Genomic DNA, 16,939 nt, shown 5'->3' with positions numbered 1-16,939 from the left:
TGATCAGAAGTCCTGGATGATTTCTAAAGCCCCATTCCAGCTCTGACATTCCGAGTTTGGCTCCATGGAAACTAGGTGGAGATGTGGCCAGAGCTCAGCGGTCTCGGTTTGCCCCCTGGTGGTCACTCAGCCACATCACAGCCGGGGAGACAGCTCCAGGCTTTTCCCAGGGATGGAGATAGCAGAGCTCAGAGCCTAGTAAACAAAGAACTGTGGAACAATGATCATTCTAGAAGAGAACAAATCAGGTTTCTCACTGGTCACTGGTGAATGGGTGTAGAATCCCACCCTTCCTCAGAACAGAGGAACTTGGGAGATCATGCGCTCTGATATCAGCTGAACCCATTTCATATCTGTTTCTTTCCAAACCAGTCAATCGTTGGGGGGCTGCTTTGTAGTCCCCCTGACTTTTTCTTCTGCTCCTGTCACAGTGCTCTGTTCTGAGGCACATCCTTCATTCTGGTCAGTATAACTATCTATCCATTTATTTATGACAAAATGGGTTTTTGTCCTTCCTTTCACTCTTTTCTTGGAGTAGGGCCATGAGCCAAAGTGAAGGTAGTAGAAGGATTTCTTTGGTGGGAAGGTGACCAACACTAGCAGATAAAGGGCTGTCTTTTAGGTGTTTCACTCAAAGTGGGGTTGGGGAGGGCATTTGCCTATTTCCTTATTCTCTATATGTTGAACCTAAAGGACTTCTTTTTTTTTTTTTTTAAGATTTTATTTATTTATTTGACAGCCAGCGAGAAAGGGAACACAAGCAGGGGGAGTGGGAGAGGGAGAAGCAGGCTCCCAGCAGAGGAGCCTGATGTGGGCCTCGATCCCATAACGCCGGGATCACGCCCTGAGCCAAAGGCAGACGCTTAACCGCAGTGCCACCCAGGCGCCCCGAACCTAAAGGACTTCTTAAAGCCACCTCTATTCCCTCAAAAACAAACAAACAAACAAAACAAAACAAAACAAAAAACGAAAAAACCCACAACTAAATCAAAGATGGAATTGGTTGCTTGGACTCTTGGGCCAGAGCCTAGATGAAAAAGAATAGGGACTCTGAGCGTAGGGAAGAGAGGAATAAAAACCAAGAGGATGGGAAGGAGGGGCAGAGAGAGACAGAGTGAGAACAGTCACTGATTCCAGGCGAATTCATAGGTATCTAGACAGGAAATTTAAGGAAACTAAAGATTGATTTTTTTCCACAAATGCGCTCATCTGCTAAATGGAATTTTTCCTTTTCTGACAATGCTCTGTTCCTTGAACCTCGCTAAACCTTAAAGGCATGTCTAAGGGGATAACATTCATTCAGTCCACATTGTCTGGAACGTGCCAAATGTTGTACCTAAAGCTGGCCCCGCCAGACGGGCGCAGCATCCATACCTTGCCTGCCTTGTTCACTGCTGAATTCTCAGCACCTGCACTATCCTACCGTGTAGCAGGTGCTCAGAAGCGAGTTGTTGAATCAATGAACGGTACCTGCCCTGTACTTTGTCCACTGATATCTCAGGTCCACAGAGGTAAGAGGAAGGCTGCTTGGATTATTTTTATTCCTCGGTGATAATGATAGGATTGAGAGTTAGTCTTATAAAATACACATCCATATTACTCCTTTGGTCCAAATGTTAAATCTTTCAATAGTCCCCCAAGAGCCTGAGTTTCTCTGTAAATGGAGATAACACTATACACACCTCACTGGGTTATTTTAGGTCTAAATGAGATAGATATATCATTGCCTAGCATATCCCTAGCATGTGGTATTTGCCCAATAAATTCCAGTTCCTTTTAGTCTCTCATTTTCAGTCCAATCCAGTGTTCCAGCCACATTGAATTTTTTATCAGTCCCACACAGGAATGCCAGGAAGGACATCCTGTCTGTCTACCTGGTGAACTTCTCCTCGTCCTCCAGAACAGAGCTCGAATGTCCTTCTCTTCTGTGAAACCTTCATCCCACTCCCTCTTGCTTTCTGCTTCTTCATTACCGTGTGTGTGTGTCTCAGTTACAGGACATGTAATTCTGTTATAATTTTTTTCTGTTGTAATTCTTTACTTATAGTTTTGTTTCTCTGTTAGGCTGTGACCTCAGGAGTACAGGGACGAAGGCTTATTTGCATTTGTAGAGTGTTTACAAAGAGTCTGGAGGAGGCGGGAAAGATGGCAGAAGGGTTAGCTTTACAAAAAAGAACTGCTTCTTCCTCCGAATCAAAAGGGAAGTAAGGGAAGATGAATAATAGTAAGAATGTAACAAGAGGGGCGCCCGGGTGGCACAGCGGTTAAGCGTCTGCCTTCGGCTCAGGGCGTGATCCCAGAGTCCTGGGATCGAGCCCCACATCAGGCTCCTCTGCTGGGAGCCTGCTTCTCCCTCTCCCACTCCCCCTGCCTGTGTTCCCTCTCTTGCTGGCTGTCTCTATCTCTGTCAAATAAATTAAAAAAAAAAAAAAAAAAAGAATGTAACAAGAATCTTTAAAGTGAAAGGGGAGACGCCAAATCTCAAGGGAAAATCTGGCTCGAGGGAGGAAGAATCCAGGGAGAAGATATCACCCCAAGAGATGAGGAGGATAGGGGAGCATTGGTGGCATTGGTATGGTCTGATCCTTCTCCTTCCTAGATGGGTGAGGTCTCGGGATAGACTCAGCACCTGGGCTGGCGAGAAGGGGCTGGTGGGCCTGCAGGGAGGCCCTAACGAGGCTGAATGGCCTTGCTTCACATCTGAGTCTTTCAGTCCCGCTGGAGGAAGCTGGAGACTCCAGTTGCTGGGGAAGGAGGGCGGGGTGTGCAGTGATGTGTATGAGGAGCTCTGGGGGGCTGGGGTGGTGTGGAACCGTGGTCGCAGTATGAGAGGGAGAGCGGGGAACTGGGGCAGCAGTGCAATCCCTAGAAAATATGGTAGGAACGGCAGAGCAAAAGCAGCTGGAGAGGGAGCATTGGTATGGAGGCTGCACTGTGATTTGTTTCAATTGGCAACTTTGATGACTGCATCCGAGCGAGTCTGTGAGTCCCTCTTCCCTTGGTGCTCTGTGGTGGTACAGGTGGGGGCTTAGAAACGAGAACACAGGCAGCTCTGGCTCATTCTACACTAGGCTGTCGGACTAAGCTTCTTACATGGTTTTGTAACTTAGAAAGCCCCCTAGTCAACCATTTTCAGGTGACATTTCAAAAACAACAAACCAGTGTCTCCGTCAGAGTGCTTTGATGCAAACGCCAGAAATTGTGAGAATGTCAAGGAAAGAGAATTTACTGGAAGGCTACAGAGTTGACAGGAAGGCTGGAGAGTTGGATATGGAAAATGGGTTGTAACCTAGCAAGGCCAGGCAGCAGGCACCACAACCAAGTTCGTGCCTCAGGAACAATCTGGAATGGCCACCATCACTATGGTAGGGACCCCCATACTCCCAATCCCTCTGAGGGACCCACTGTGGCTGGACACCTACTGTCTCTGTTGCTCTGAATAATTCTAAGCTTGTCAGTAGGTCTCATGTCATTCCCTGAAGATTCAAAATTCAGAGATGTGTGGCCAGGTGGGGTCCTATGTCGTATTCTAGCCACTGGGGGGCAGGGAGAATATCTCTCAGCCTTAGTCTTAGCAATCCTGCAAATATTGCATAGAGTGGGGCACTCCCCCAAGTAAGAAGGACTTGAGATGCTGGTGGTAAACTAAAATAAAACAAAATGCCTACCATGCCCTCATCTTTACTTTTCCTTTCCATATATTCTGTTTTTGTCAGTTGTCAATTGCGATCATAATCTCAGGCTCCTAGATTTGACACGTTAGAATCATCCTCATCGCCCTCATTTTCCCACACAGTGAAAAACTCTCCAGATTTCTTAGGTTTGCCTTGCCTTCTGTGCCTGCTACTGCTTTAGTAAGATTACTCTGGCAACGGCATAGAGGAAAGAAGAGACTGGGAGAAATTGGGAGTCAGACTTCTAGAATGGTTGAGCTAAAAGAGACCTTTGAATTGATCTACCGTAGTGGGTCTTATCTGGGAGTTTTCATAAGAATTCCTATGGCATTAAGGAAATACACATGCTGGTATTTCACCTTCGGTTTGGGGGTTCAGTAGATCTGAAGTGGGACTTTGTTGTTGTGTGTGTACCTTTCTGAGGTGCATCCGAGGTTGAGACTGCTGAATTCCAATACGCTTGTTTTAAAAATGAGGGGACTGAGGCCCACAGAGAAGTTACCTGTTCGAAATCACACAGTGATTTAATGATAGGGATACAGGGGCCAGGACCAATCCTAGATCTCCTGGCCATTGGTCTAGTGCTACTCAGACCTCTTATTTTTTCCCTCTGTAAAGGAAAATTTCCTGTCTTTGTGTCCAAGAAAGCATGTTGCATGTCTGTGGTTCAGCTCTTCCAACAGTAAATAGGCTTCAGATTAAGAGCCGCAAGCTGTCAAGAATGAGCCCAGACCACAGGCCCCATTTCTTTTCTTTTTTTTAAGATTTATTTATTTATTTGACAGAGAGAGAATACCCGCCTGCGCATGCTTGAGCTGGCTGGGGGAGGGGCAGTGGGAGAGAAAGAATCCTGAAGCAAACTCCCCAGTGAGCATGGAGCCTGATGTAGGGCTTGATCCCAGGACCCCGAGATCAGGACCGAGCTGAAATCAAGAGTTGGCCACTTAACCGACTGACCCACCCAGGCGCCCCCCGAGGGTCCTATTTCTAATTGTACTTGGCTTGATCTCTGGACCACAGGCCTCCTTGTCAGAATCTGGGCAAAGCATACTCAGGAATCTCAACTGGGTGCTGAAATGCGGAGGATCCCCAGATCAAGGACAGTCCAGCCGAAGCCATACTTCTGTGTTTGCCAGCATTCTGACTGGGCCTCTGTGCACACAAGACCTTGTTTCAATTACTCAAAGACTCTTCTTCAATTCTTGACTGTTCTTTAGCCATCTGGTTCTCATCCTGGGAATCGACTTTCTTTTTCCTGTTCTCTGACTTCCACCAATCACTCTGGCTTACCACCAGTTCAGACACTATTTCCGGGCAGTCTCATGGAAAACCAGGGCCTCTGATGCCTTCCATTCCATTATGTTGCTTTTTTGATTCTACTCTCCTTATAAAATGTATGCTTTCCTATAAAGATTCCCAACAGGAAATGCCATTTGCTTAATGTCCTCCTGTTCCAGATCTACCTTAGTGCAAAGAAAGCAAAGCGTGGGAGAATTGCTACAGTAGAACCATCTATCAAAGGGGAGCCATTTTTTTTTCTTCCATCCCCTCTGCATCCAGAAGGGGGGCTGGCATCAAAGTCCGAGCACCTCACTTGGTGACTAGCCCCAGCGGGAATGACGAGGTCCGAGCTGTCCTCTGGGAAGCAACTCTGAGAGCTGTAGAGGATGCATTGGAGGAAGAGAGGCCGTGGGCAGGAAGATAATCCATAGGAGCTACTGCAATAATCTACGTGAGAGATGATGAGACATGAATTGGGCAGTGGGAGTGGGATGAAGAGGAGAAGATACTTGGGAAAATCATCATTTTGGTGGGAGAATAAGAAACTGACACATGTGGGAGATCAGGGAAAAGTAAAGAACACGAGGTTTAGAGCTTGAGGAACTGGGAGGATAGTACCTTTAACAGGATAAGGGGAATAAGAAATATGCTGTTTTGGAAGTAGGGTGGAAAACAGTGACTTTAATTTTGTAGGTGAGGAATGCAGACATCCAAGATAATGTTTCCATCAGGCAGTTGAATAGGCAGGGCTGGACTCAAGAGGTCTGGACTGCAGATATCAGTTTGGGAGTTTGAGCTGGAAGAAAGTGTGAGGTGAGGGTGAGGTGGCACCCAAAGGACTGAGGCCCGAGCCTAGGGGAATACCCACACTTAAGCCCCAAACAAGGGGGAGGGCTCAAAAGAATCTGAGAAAGAGCTGAGGGGTTGAGAAAAAAGCCCAGGAAAGTATGGTCTTGCCAGCCAAGGGAAGGGAGTTCCGGGAAGGATATGAAGACGGAGGATATGGAGATGAGGACTGACGAGAAGCTGTTATTTTTGGTAGTTAGTTGCTGGTCACAGTAGGCCTGGTCATGACAGCTACCCGCACATCAAACGAAGCACTGAGGGAAGGTTCTGGATAATTCATTATCTTCCCTACTCACTTTAGCCTTAGTTATCAGGGTATAGCTGGATAAATACCTGTAATTACTTCATAAAGTTTAATATCGCTCAGAATTTCCAAATTCCCTCAGTCCTCAACTTCATCTGGTTCAGTAAGAGGAAATTGCAAAGACTGGAGGGCGAGGCTGAAGACTGCATATAAGGTAATCATAAATATTAATGAGATTTCGCCTTCTGCCAATCAGGCCCGGGAAGAAGCTACCCCGGGCTCACTGGAGCCCCGCCCCCTCATAAATATGTAGACGGCACCGCCCGCCGCACACTGCCCCGCCCTCTACTCTTCTCCCTCGCAACGGACTCTCCCTTCAAACGGGAAACAAGATGGCGGCGGCAGGTCCGAGTACTCGGGCCTCTTCCGCGGCGGCAGCGGCAGCTCTCAGTCGGCGGGGCCGACGGGGCCGCTGTGACGAGATGGCGGCAGCCAAGACTGGGGCCCCGGGCGCAGCCTCTGGCCCTGCGCTGCTGGTGTTGCCGCCACCGCTGCTGCAGCCGCCGCCACCGCCGCGGCCGGAGGAGTCGGGCTGCGCCGGGTGCCTGGAGACCCCGGGGGAAGCGGCGGCCCTGCCGTGCGGCCACTCGCTGTGCGGAGGCTGCGCCCAGCGCGCCGCCGACGCAGCGGGCCCGGGTTGCCCGCGCTGCCGAGCCCGCGGCCCGGCTTGCGCCCGCCGTCGGGCCCGCGACGACGGCCAGGCCGACGCGGAGGTGCAGGGCGAGCGCGCCCGCCGCGGCCAGCCCGAGCGCTGCCGCCCGCGGCGGGACGGGGGCGCGGCCGCCGCGGGGCCCAGGCCGGAGCAGGAGCCGCGCGCCGCGGCCGCAGAGCCAGGTGGAGCTTCCCCTCCTCCCTTTGGGGTCTGGAGCGAGGCCGAGCGCGCCCGGCCTGGCCTGGTTAGGGGGTGGAGGGTCCCAGGCCGTACTCGAGCGGCCGAACTCGAGTTCCCGTGGGGTTGGAACTGGGCTCTGTCCAGGTGCATCTATTTCTGAATTTTGAACTTCGGAATGAAGTACGGGCAGGATGGATTTGGTGGGGCAGTGAGGGGATCCCGCGCCTTACGGAAGTCAGAAGTTTGGAGGGAAACGGCATTCTTGGAACAAGTTAGGGCCAGGTTGGAATGGTGTGTGGAAGAAGGGTTCCGAACTTTGCAGGGGCCCCGGAGGATCAGAGAAGTGCTTGGTTTAGTGTTGGGTGAAGAGCTTGGGGTCGAACTGCGTGTAAAGAAGTGGCTCCTGGGCCTGAATGGATCAGTGAGAGGTAGGGAGTATCCTGAGTTAAGGGGACCGGTTGCGCTTGAGGATGTGAAGGGAGCTTTTCAGACTTGAGTGTAGAGTGGGTTGAGAGAATGAACTCACATGTGCAGTTTTCACAAAGTCTCGAAAAATGCATGCTTAGCACAGAGCCTGGCACATAGTGAGGAAGCAATAAATCAGGGTTATTTATATTTATAATAATTCCAAAAATTAATAAGCTCCAGTAGTGCTGGAGACAAAACAAAACTGGATGGGGTTTAAAAGTTTCGTAAATGGAGATGGGTTGGAAGGGCTGCTTCTATCTCCATGGCAGTGTAGGTTTCCTACTATCATCCTGGCAGTTAAAAATCTGAGGCAGGACTGTTGCTTTCAACTTCTTGCCTTTCTTTACCCCCCATTGCCTGCCACTCTTTGGTGCTGAGCTTGACATAGAAAGTGTCCTGTAAAAACCACAAAACAAAACTGTGTTATAACTTAGGACTCTTTTTGAGACACATCCAATCAATACAACATCTACAGCTCTTTGATAAGAAATGCTTACCTAGGAGGAGATTTTCAAGAAGCATGATTAGGAAAGGCCAGATATTTGCACGTTTTGTGTTGGGAATTCTGCCATGTGTTATTTTCAGTAGGGAAAAGAAGGCGTTGCTTGTATATGAAAGTGCAGTGTCTAGAAACTACAGGTTCCAGAATGCAGTCTGTTGTGATTCAAGTAGACACCTGCCACTGTCCTAGGATACCTTACTTTTTTATTTCCGCCTTACTTTCCATATTCCTTATTATTCCTTTTAAGCTTCATAACATCCTTATGAGATAGGTACTTTTATTTCCATTTTACAGATGAAACTGAGGCCCAGATGTTAAGTAACTTGCCTAAGGATGAAAACACAGTTCCATCTGATTCTTGCTCAAATCAGGCAAGAAAGCCTCCCCAGATGTCATCTAATTTGTGGGTGCTGTGTGATGATCTCATATGCTCTTTTAATTTGCTTCAAATTCTGAGGTTATGGTAAAAAAAAAAAAAGTATTTTTCTGGTCTCCCTACTAGTACTGTTGGTTAGATGGTCAAATAGGATAGAAATTTCTATTCTTATTTCTAAAGTCTGGACTCCTCTGTGAAATAGTCTGAAATTTGATCTATGAGAGGGGCTATGGCTCGATAATTTGTGCAAACTTTTTCCCTTGAACAAATTTGTCATAAAGTGTATCAGTGATTAAGGAAAATTATATAAAATGAGATTCCAAATTAGGATGTATTGAATCACTGAGTATCCAGCAATTACTTTATATGTTTATGAGGATGTGATGAAAAATATTTTTCCTTAAATGTTCTTGTTGGATCATTGAGTGTATATAATTACAGGCTTATTAAGTCAAATCATTATGGAAGAATATTGCTGAGCAGGGTTTGGGAATTATCTTCTAGCTTTGGTGGGTTGTCTGGACTTCTTGAAGTTATATACAGTTTTTTAATTTAAAATTCTAATATGTAGTGTATTCACATACATATAAGGATGTATACAATGGAAAGATTCCTCCTACCCCTTTACTCATTTCCCACCAACATCAAAATTCTCATTTATTCCAGTTTCTTTATGCTGATACATAAAAATTCAGATATATTTATTTTAGTTTTTGATCTTTTTACACAAAAGGTTGTATATTGTATACGCTGTTCTGTAACTTGCTTCTTTCATATAACAATACATGATGGAAATCTTTTCATATCAGGTTTCTTTATTCTACTTATAGCTACAAGGAATTTCATTGAGTGGCTAGAACAATTTACTTAACCATCTACTGGTGGACATTTAGTTTGTTTCCAGTCTTTTGCTGTTATAAATAGCTATTCATGAAATTGTTATACACACACACACACACACACACACACACACACACACACGTATTGTTATGGAGAGGTCACCTGTAGCTTTCATCAGATTCTGAAAGAGTTGCAAAAAGAAAGCTAGGAACCATTGTTTTAATACAGGTCCCTCATTCTATGGGAGGGAGAACTGAGGCCCAGAAGAGAGTAGAAAGTGACCACAGGCACCTGGGTGGCTCAGTCTGTTAAGCGGCTGCCTTTGGCTCAGGTCATGATCCCTGAGCTCAGGTTATAATCCCAGGTTCTGGGATCGAGCCCCACGTGGGGCTCCCTGCTCAGCAGGGAGCCTGCTTCTCCCTTCCCTCTGCCGTGCCCTCTGCTTTGCTTTCTTGCTGTCTGGCAAATAAATAAATAAATAAATAAAATCTTAAAAAAAGTGACCAGCTAATGGGCATCATGAGTTAGTAGCAGATAAACAAGGACCAGAAGGGTAATCCATAAATAAGAACTAAAACATAGCCTAATTCCCAGTTAAATGCTCATGATAGCTTTTAATAGGGAAAACTAAAGATACCGGTTTTATAAATATTTACATTGTGTTTTTGAGTGGGAAACAGCAATAGAATTAGCAATTTTAGATATAGTCGGAAGTATATTGCTTAGCAATATTCTTTTGGCATAGTTAGGCCAATTGATGAAAGAAAGGTCAGGCCTGCTCTATAATACTGGAAATTAAATTTTGTAGTAAATGCACTGGTGTTTAAGTGAAATTCTTCCAATTTTGTTGTTGAAGCCCCATGGCTCTTTCAGAATTGAATTGTCTATGAGATAAGTGCAAGAGTTTGTGCTTGTTGAAAATTTTGGTTGTGTTGGTGACATTTTTGTTTTTTTTGCCAGCTTCTTGGCAAGCCTTAAAGTTCAGAACCTTAAGGACTCCTGTATAAAATGTTTCGTTTTATTATATGCATTGTCGGTTTGCTTTTGGATATGGTATCAGTGGATTTGTGCAACATTGTGTGAAGGCTGCTTCAGCTTTGTGTTCCTCCAGGAGCTGTAGCTCGTTACGTATACCGACGTAGTGTTTGGACCGTTTGGAGCAAAATTCGCAAGTATGCAATGAATGCCTATGCTCTGTCAGCCAGGCACTGTTCTAGGTCCTTGGGAGACATTAGTGAATGAAATAGTCAAAGGTTTCTTCTTCTTGGAGCTTATATTCTAAACTTAGAGACAGTCTTGGTCTGTTGATTCAAAACAAATGTAGCACACAGGCATAGATAGATACCTTTGCAACTGCAATTGACCCTTGAACAACAGGAGTTTGAACTCTGTGGGTCCACCTATACATGGATTTTGTTCAATGAATACGTTACAGTGCCGTAAATGCATTTTCTCTTTCTTAGGATTTTCCTAACATTTTCTTTTCTCTAGCTTTATTGTAAGAATACAGTATATCATGCATATAAGATACAAAATATATGTTAATCAGCATTTTGTATTATTAGTAAGGCATCCGGTCAACAGTGGGCTATAAGTAAAGCTTCGGGGAAGTCAGAAGTTACTGTGGAGTTTTTGTTGTGCCAGGGGTCAGCTCCCCTCACCCCTGTATTGTTCAATGGTCAACTGTGTATACAACAGCAGTACTTAAGTCTCATTGATAATAATTAATGGATTTTAAGAATTCATTTAGTCTTTTGATTTGAAATCAAGCATGATCGTTCTGAATTATACTGCCTTTGAACTTGAAACCAAGACCTTGGGGCGCCTGGGTGACTCAACGGGTTAAGTGCCTTCGGCTCGGGTCATGATCCCGGAGTCCTGGGATTGAGCCTCATGGCGGGCTCCCTGCTTCTGCTTCTCCCTCTCCCTCTGCCCCTTTCCAGCGCTCTTGCTCTCTCTCTCTCAAATAAATAAATAAAATCTTAAAAAAAAAAAAAAAAAAAAGACAAGACACCAAGACCTTTTAGGACAGTTCTTTTCCTTCTACCATGGGTAATAATTGAAGAGAAAAGCTAGACAAAGGCCAGTGAACGTTTTAAACTGGCAGTTAGCACTTTTTAAAAAATGTTGAGTGTTAAAAGTGCATTTCAAAAATTGAATAGTACCTCATTTATCCCTTCCCTTTAATCCTACCCAACCTCCCTGTTCACTTAGGGTTAACATTATACATTTTAAAAATTTCCTCTTTCTGTGACTAACAAGTAGTTCTGGTTTATTACTCAGTTGGCAGACAATGTTTGCTATGTGTGCAGCCTAAACTGCATTTAGAACTAATGAATAATGAAATCATGTGATTGTAGTGTAAAAGGACAAGAATTTCCCTCATCTGTAAGGATTTGTTTTGGAATGTATAAAATGACTCAACTTTTTATCCTTAATGACACATATTCCAGAATTCGAGAGTGTCCTTATGTGTTATACTAATGCCGGAAACAACGGAGAATGAGATCACCTCACCAACTAAACATTAATTGCCACTGGAGGACCATCTCTATTCTATAGAATTGAGGATTGAGCAGCAGGGATTTAGGAAGTATTTGGTTTTGTCCATTCATATTTCCACTCCTGCCTGCCTTCCAGTTAACCTGGGTGAGTTGCTTACCCTTGAATTCATTTATATTGGAGTTTCTTTGAGCGTAGGGTATAGGATATGTTTGTCAAATATCATCCCACTAATTCAGTGAGCATTTTGGGGGCACATGCTCTGTAAGATAATACAGTAACAAAGATGAATAAGACATGGTCCCCGCTCTTTGAGTCTTCGCAGTCTGGTTGGACAAACGCCTTACCTAATAACATTACAAAGTGGTAAGTGAGGTGAAGGCATAATGCCAACAGAGCATAGGAATGGGATAACTAAGAGTGGAGGAAAGCTGAGGAATTTGAGCTGTATGTTGAAGAGAGTAGGAATTCATCAGATGAGGGAGGAGGGGATGGCCATTCCAGGGAGAACCTTCATGTACAAAAGCGTGAAGACCCTTGGCCTATTCAGGGACTGACAAGGAGTCAAATATTGATGGAATGTGGGACTGGAGTGGGGAAGGAGAAGAGAAGGGACGATGGAAGTTAGATCACAAAGAGCTTAGTATGTCACGATAAAAGAATTTGGGACTTTATCCTATAGATGATGCAGAGCCCTTAAAGATTTTTTTTTAAGGGGGTAATGGAGAGAGGGAGGGAGAGAATCTTAAGCAGGCTCCATGCGCAGCGCAGAGCCCAACGCAGGGCTCGATCTCACCACCCTGAGATCATGACCTGAGCTAAAATCAAGAGTCAGATGCTTAACTGACTGAGCCACCCGGGCACTCCTGCCCTTAAAGATTTTTAAGTAAGTGGAATGACATCATCATAATGTGCTTCAGAAAGACAATATTGGTTGGAGTATGGAGGAAAGATGTGAAAAAAAAATGAAGGAGTCCAGTTAGGGGGCTATTTTAGTAGTTCAGGCAAGAGATGAAGAGGGGCTGGACTAAAGCAGTGGCTATGGGGGTGTTGCCTTCAGTCATGCATTAATTTAGTAACCATTTGAGGGACTTCTATGTGCTAGGCACTGGAACTAGAAATAGAATAAAAACATGACTCTTTCTCTTCAAGTTGGTGTAGTTGGGAAGATTGGTATATAAACATGCCCCTGAAACGTATAATAAATGCAATTATAACCATAATGCAAGATATAATTGTAGAAAGCAATAAGTATATATTAATAGAGCAAGTTAACAGAGCAGGATCTGGAGATAGACTACCTGTGTTTGAATTCCCACTCTGCCATTCATAGCTGTGTGTCCTTAGTTTCCTCATTTAGAAAGTGGGAATAGTAATAGCAAAATTATAAGGTTGTCGTTAAGACTAAATGAGTTATTAGAATGCGTGGCAGATGAAGAGCTCAATGAATGTTAGCCATTTCACAACGAAGAGAATCAAACTTGGGACGGGTCAGGAATGGCTTCAGTAAAAGTTAGACACTAGACCCTGGATATTCGGTAGGTGGGTGACGGCAGGATAAAGATGAAGGAAATCAGTATATTTAGAAGCACGGGGGTATGAAATAACGAGACTTCTAGGGATTGTTACGTAGGAGTGGTTGGAGCATAGAGTTCATGGGGGAAAGTGGAAGGAGATGGAATTCCAGAAATCAGCAGTTACTGGATAATCGTGGACTTTGAATGCTGTGCTCAGGAGTAAGGATTCACTGAAGAGTTAAGAGGAGTTCTATCTTTGCATTTTCAAGTGATTACTCCTATGGGGTTAATGTAGCAAATGGATTGGAGAGCCCAGATTCTCTTTTAGCAAGATGGCTAACTGAGATAAGACTTATCTGCTACAAATATCCAGAAAAACTGGATGATACCGAGCTACCAGTTCTTTTAAATGCGTTCCTGAGCTTGCAGGAAAGACAGGAAAATCTCCAGGTTCTAGAAATAAAAATGAAACTAAAACCCAAAACTTCAGTAAGCCTTGAGCTCATGCTGTGTTGCCCTGGAGCAGGGTGAAGGGGTGGAGGGAGGGGTTATTTCTGGTTTTCTATTCCTAGTGGACTGAGTTTTAACCATGTAGAAAAAGGAACCAAAACTAAGACTTCTGCACAAAACTGGGATTCTTGATGTGCATTCAAAGTCAAAGGGTGGGTAGAGAAAAATCTTCCCACTGACACAAGCCAGTAACAAGAAATCTTGTCTTGATTTGCCTGGGTTCTATATGGAAAGGAAATGGGAAAAAAAAGTTTCTCTGAGAAAGTGAAGCACAAGACATGCCTTGGTTATATTTGGGATCTGAGTTTATATTATATGGTTTAAGTGTCACCATGTTGAGAAATTAATATAAAAGCTGGCTCCAAACTAGTAACACCCCTGGGTCACCTGGTGAAAGGAAAAACAAGACTCTAAGGGGTCCTCCCAACTCGGGCCAGAAGAGATTTTCTAAGGAAGGAGCCCAGCTGAAGATGCACTTATAATTAAATGTGACACACGAGGAAACCATTTTTTTATGCTGATAATTATTTAATTATAACACGATATTATTGTTTTATTGTAATAATAATTTTAATTACAATTGTGATGTGTGTCATACAAGATATATATTTATGTGCTTTTAGTGCATGTGTGTGCATGTCTGCACCTGCTAGTGTGTGAGGGGGTAGGGTGGTTCTAATCCAGCCTGAGGGAATCTAGGAAGACTTCCCCGGGGAGGTGGCCTTTAAGCCGAAAACAGCACCTATTATGTGCCCAGCACTGTTCTCGGCCCTGAGGAGATAGAGAGATAGATAGATAGATAGATCAGTAAATAAAATAAAGTCACTGCGCTTACATTTGCATGTTAAAATAATCCCTGGGGCTTCTCTGGAAGGAACAGATTGGAGTGAATTCAGAGGGTTGCCTTCCTCCTTCTCTTCAGGTTAAGTTCTAATTTGAACCAAAAGACCACTGATTGTTTCCTCCCCAGGAAAGGCCGGGGAGGCTGAGCAGGAAGGCCCTGTGGAAAGGTGAAGTGGAGGAGGGAGGGGGACCCTGGGTCCTAAGTCTCTGGGCCTCGGGTGGGAGGCAACAAATGACAAGGCTGAGGCGGGGCCAGGATGGCTGACCCTGAGGAAGTTGCAGAGGTTACTTGAGCCGGATTAAGAGCCGGACTGGACTCGTAAAGACCAGGAAGGAAAAGGAAAGACAGAGGTACTGCCCAGCTCCAGAGCATCAAGAGAAAACGCATTTTGGATGGAGCACTTCCGTTCAAGGGTTCTCCTCTAAGACAAAGCGTTGAGGGAAGTGGCCCCCTAAATTTTGCATATTTAACAAGACCCAGGTGAGTGCCTTTCTAGAGAAAGGGAGAAGTGGCTAGAATATAGCTAAACCCTACAGGGGCCTGTTTGCAGCTTTGTCAGAGAGAGACAGACCGTGTCTGTGTTCTGCCTACCGGGGTAGGGGTGTGCATGTGTGTGTGTGTGTGTGTGTGTGTGCATGTGCACGTGTAAAACATCTCTGTTTCTTTGTGTGCATCGAGGAAACCATTTTTTTAACATAAATGAGAGTTAGTAGATATAATAAGCAAGAAGATTATATCTCCGGGAACCAGGATAGTAGAATAGCAACTCGAACGATAATTTAAATTAGCACATTTTAAATGACTGAAGACATTAAAGAAGTAATTGACATCCCAGAAAATGAATAAGACGTTATGAAACAGGTACATTTGAAAAAGAGCTAAACATAATGAAAAATATAGCCAGTGAGGTTAAAAAAAAGCTCAGTAAATAAGCAATAGCTTACACAGATGAAGAGAAAATCAGCAAGCTGGAAATTAGATATGTGGAAATCCTGAAAACACAAAACAGTAAACGATGAAGGAAAATCTGAAAGAGGTGAAGAAAAAGATCAAGAAGACCTGACATCTACTAGTAATTACAGAAGGAGAAAAATGGAATGAAGAGACATTGAATCGAAAGAGATGATGACTTGAGAATATTTCAGAATTAATATAGAGACATGAATCCTTAGGTTTTGGACTTAAGAGGCCCTAGAAATAATTAAATGAACAAAACAAACAACCCCCACAACTCAACTCATTGCAATGAAACTGCAGAACACCAAAGGCACTTTAAAAAGCAACCAGAAAGGAAAGACAAAGGAGCAACAGACCGAGAGTGGGCATCTTGTAATCAACAAGAGAGGCCAGAGGAGAATGGAATAATGTCTTCTAAGTGTTGAGAGAGATCTGAATTTTGTACTCAGCTAACTTATTCAAAAGTGAGGGAAAAATAAAAATATTTTCGGATTTACAAAAATATGGAGAATTTACCATGCTATTTCTGAAAGAACTATTATACTAAAGAATGTACTTCAGGAGGAAAGAAATGTAACGGAAGAAGGAAGGATACAAGAAGTCATGGTGAACAAAGAAATCGGTACGTAAACTAAGCCAACATTGACTGTATAAAACAAAAATAGTTATGATAAATGTGTGGGGGGCCAAAACCGAAGTAGAGCTAAAATATTGGACAAGGATAAAATGTAAGCTGGGAGGGAAAGAGATCAGTATTAAAGAGTTCTAAGGTTCTATATATAGTTCAGGAAGGTAGAGATATTGATTAACTTTAGGCTCTCAGTCAGATGCATATTAAAAATTTAAGGGTAACCACTAGAAGAAATACTATGTATAACTTGATCTGCTGCATATATATAGAACCATATCTTTCCCAAATTAGAGAATATACATTCTTTTTAAATTTAAATTATGTGCACAAAATTAGGCACAAAGAAAAGTTTCAACAAATACCAAAGATTTCTACAAAAACCATGTTATCTGACCCCAATACAGTAAAATTAGAAATGAATGACCAATAGAACCCATCCCCTCCCAGTCCATGTTTGGAAATTAAAATGCAAAAACAAACTCCTAAATAATGTAAAGAACAAAATCATGGAAATTGGAATATATTTAGAATTGAGTAACAGTGGGAACAACTATCTCAAAATCTGTGGAATACAACTAAAACAAAACTAAGGAAAATTGAAGTGCCTATGTTATATTTCATCGACTCTTAAGATGCCATCATTTGTAAGATGCACTGTCATTTACCAAACAACGCTTTCCTATCACTTAAACCTTTTAACTTTATGCTTCCTGAAAGAGCTCTTATAAATTTATTTAGAGATAGATTTAACTTATCACTTGAACATATATTTATAAAAGGAAGTGAAGTAATAAATTAGCAGGATATTCCTGTTCATGATTCTTCTAAATCAGGTTTTGACTGAATCCACAGAGG

The 16,939-nt window shown here is 43.6% G+C and overlaps 1 protein-coding gene across 2 annotated transcripts in view; it reads left to right on the top strand.

Moving 5' to 3' along the window:
* The first annotated feature begins 6,394 nt into the window (after window positions 1-6,394).
* Window positions 6,395-16,939, top strand: part of RNF169 (ring finger protein 169) — an 84,892-nt gene continuing 74,347 nt past the window's right edge. For both annotated transcript variants that reach the window (XM_057316667.1, XM_048217188.2), the window contains exon 1: window positions 6,395-6,939. In XM_057316667.1, the coding sequence (XP_057172650.1) occupies window positions 6,438-6,939 (502 nt within the window). In that variant the 5' untranslated portion in view covers window positions 6,395-6,437. The remainder of the gene's footprint in view (window positions 6,940-16,939) is intronic.

The sequence above is a fragment of the Ursus arctos genome, unplaced genomic scaffold, assembly GCF_023065955.2.
Source record: "Ursus arctos isolate Adak ecotype North America unplaced genomic scaffold, UrsArc2.0 scaffold_22, whole genome shotgun sequence".
Lineage (NCBI taxonomy): Eukaryota > Metazoa > Chordata > Mammalia > Carnivora > Ursidae > Ursus > Ursus arctos.
The sequence above is the reverse complement of the archived record's forward strand: the minus strand, read 5'-3'. Positions and strand labels throughout refer to the sequence as shown.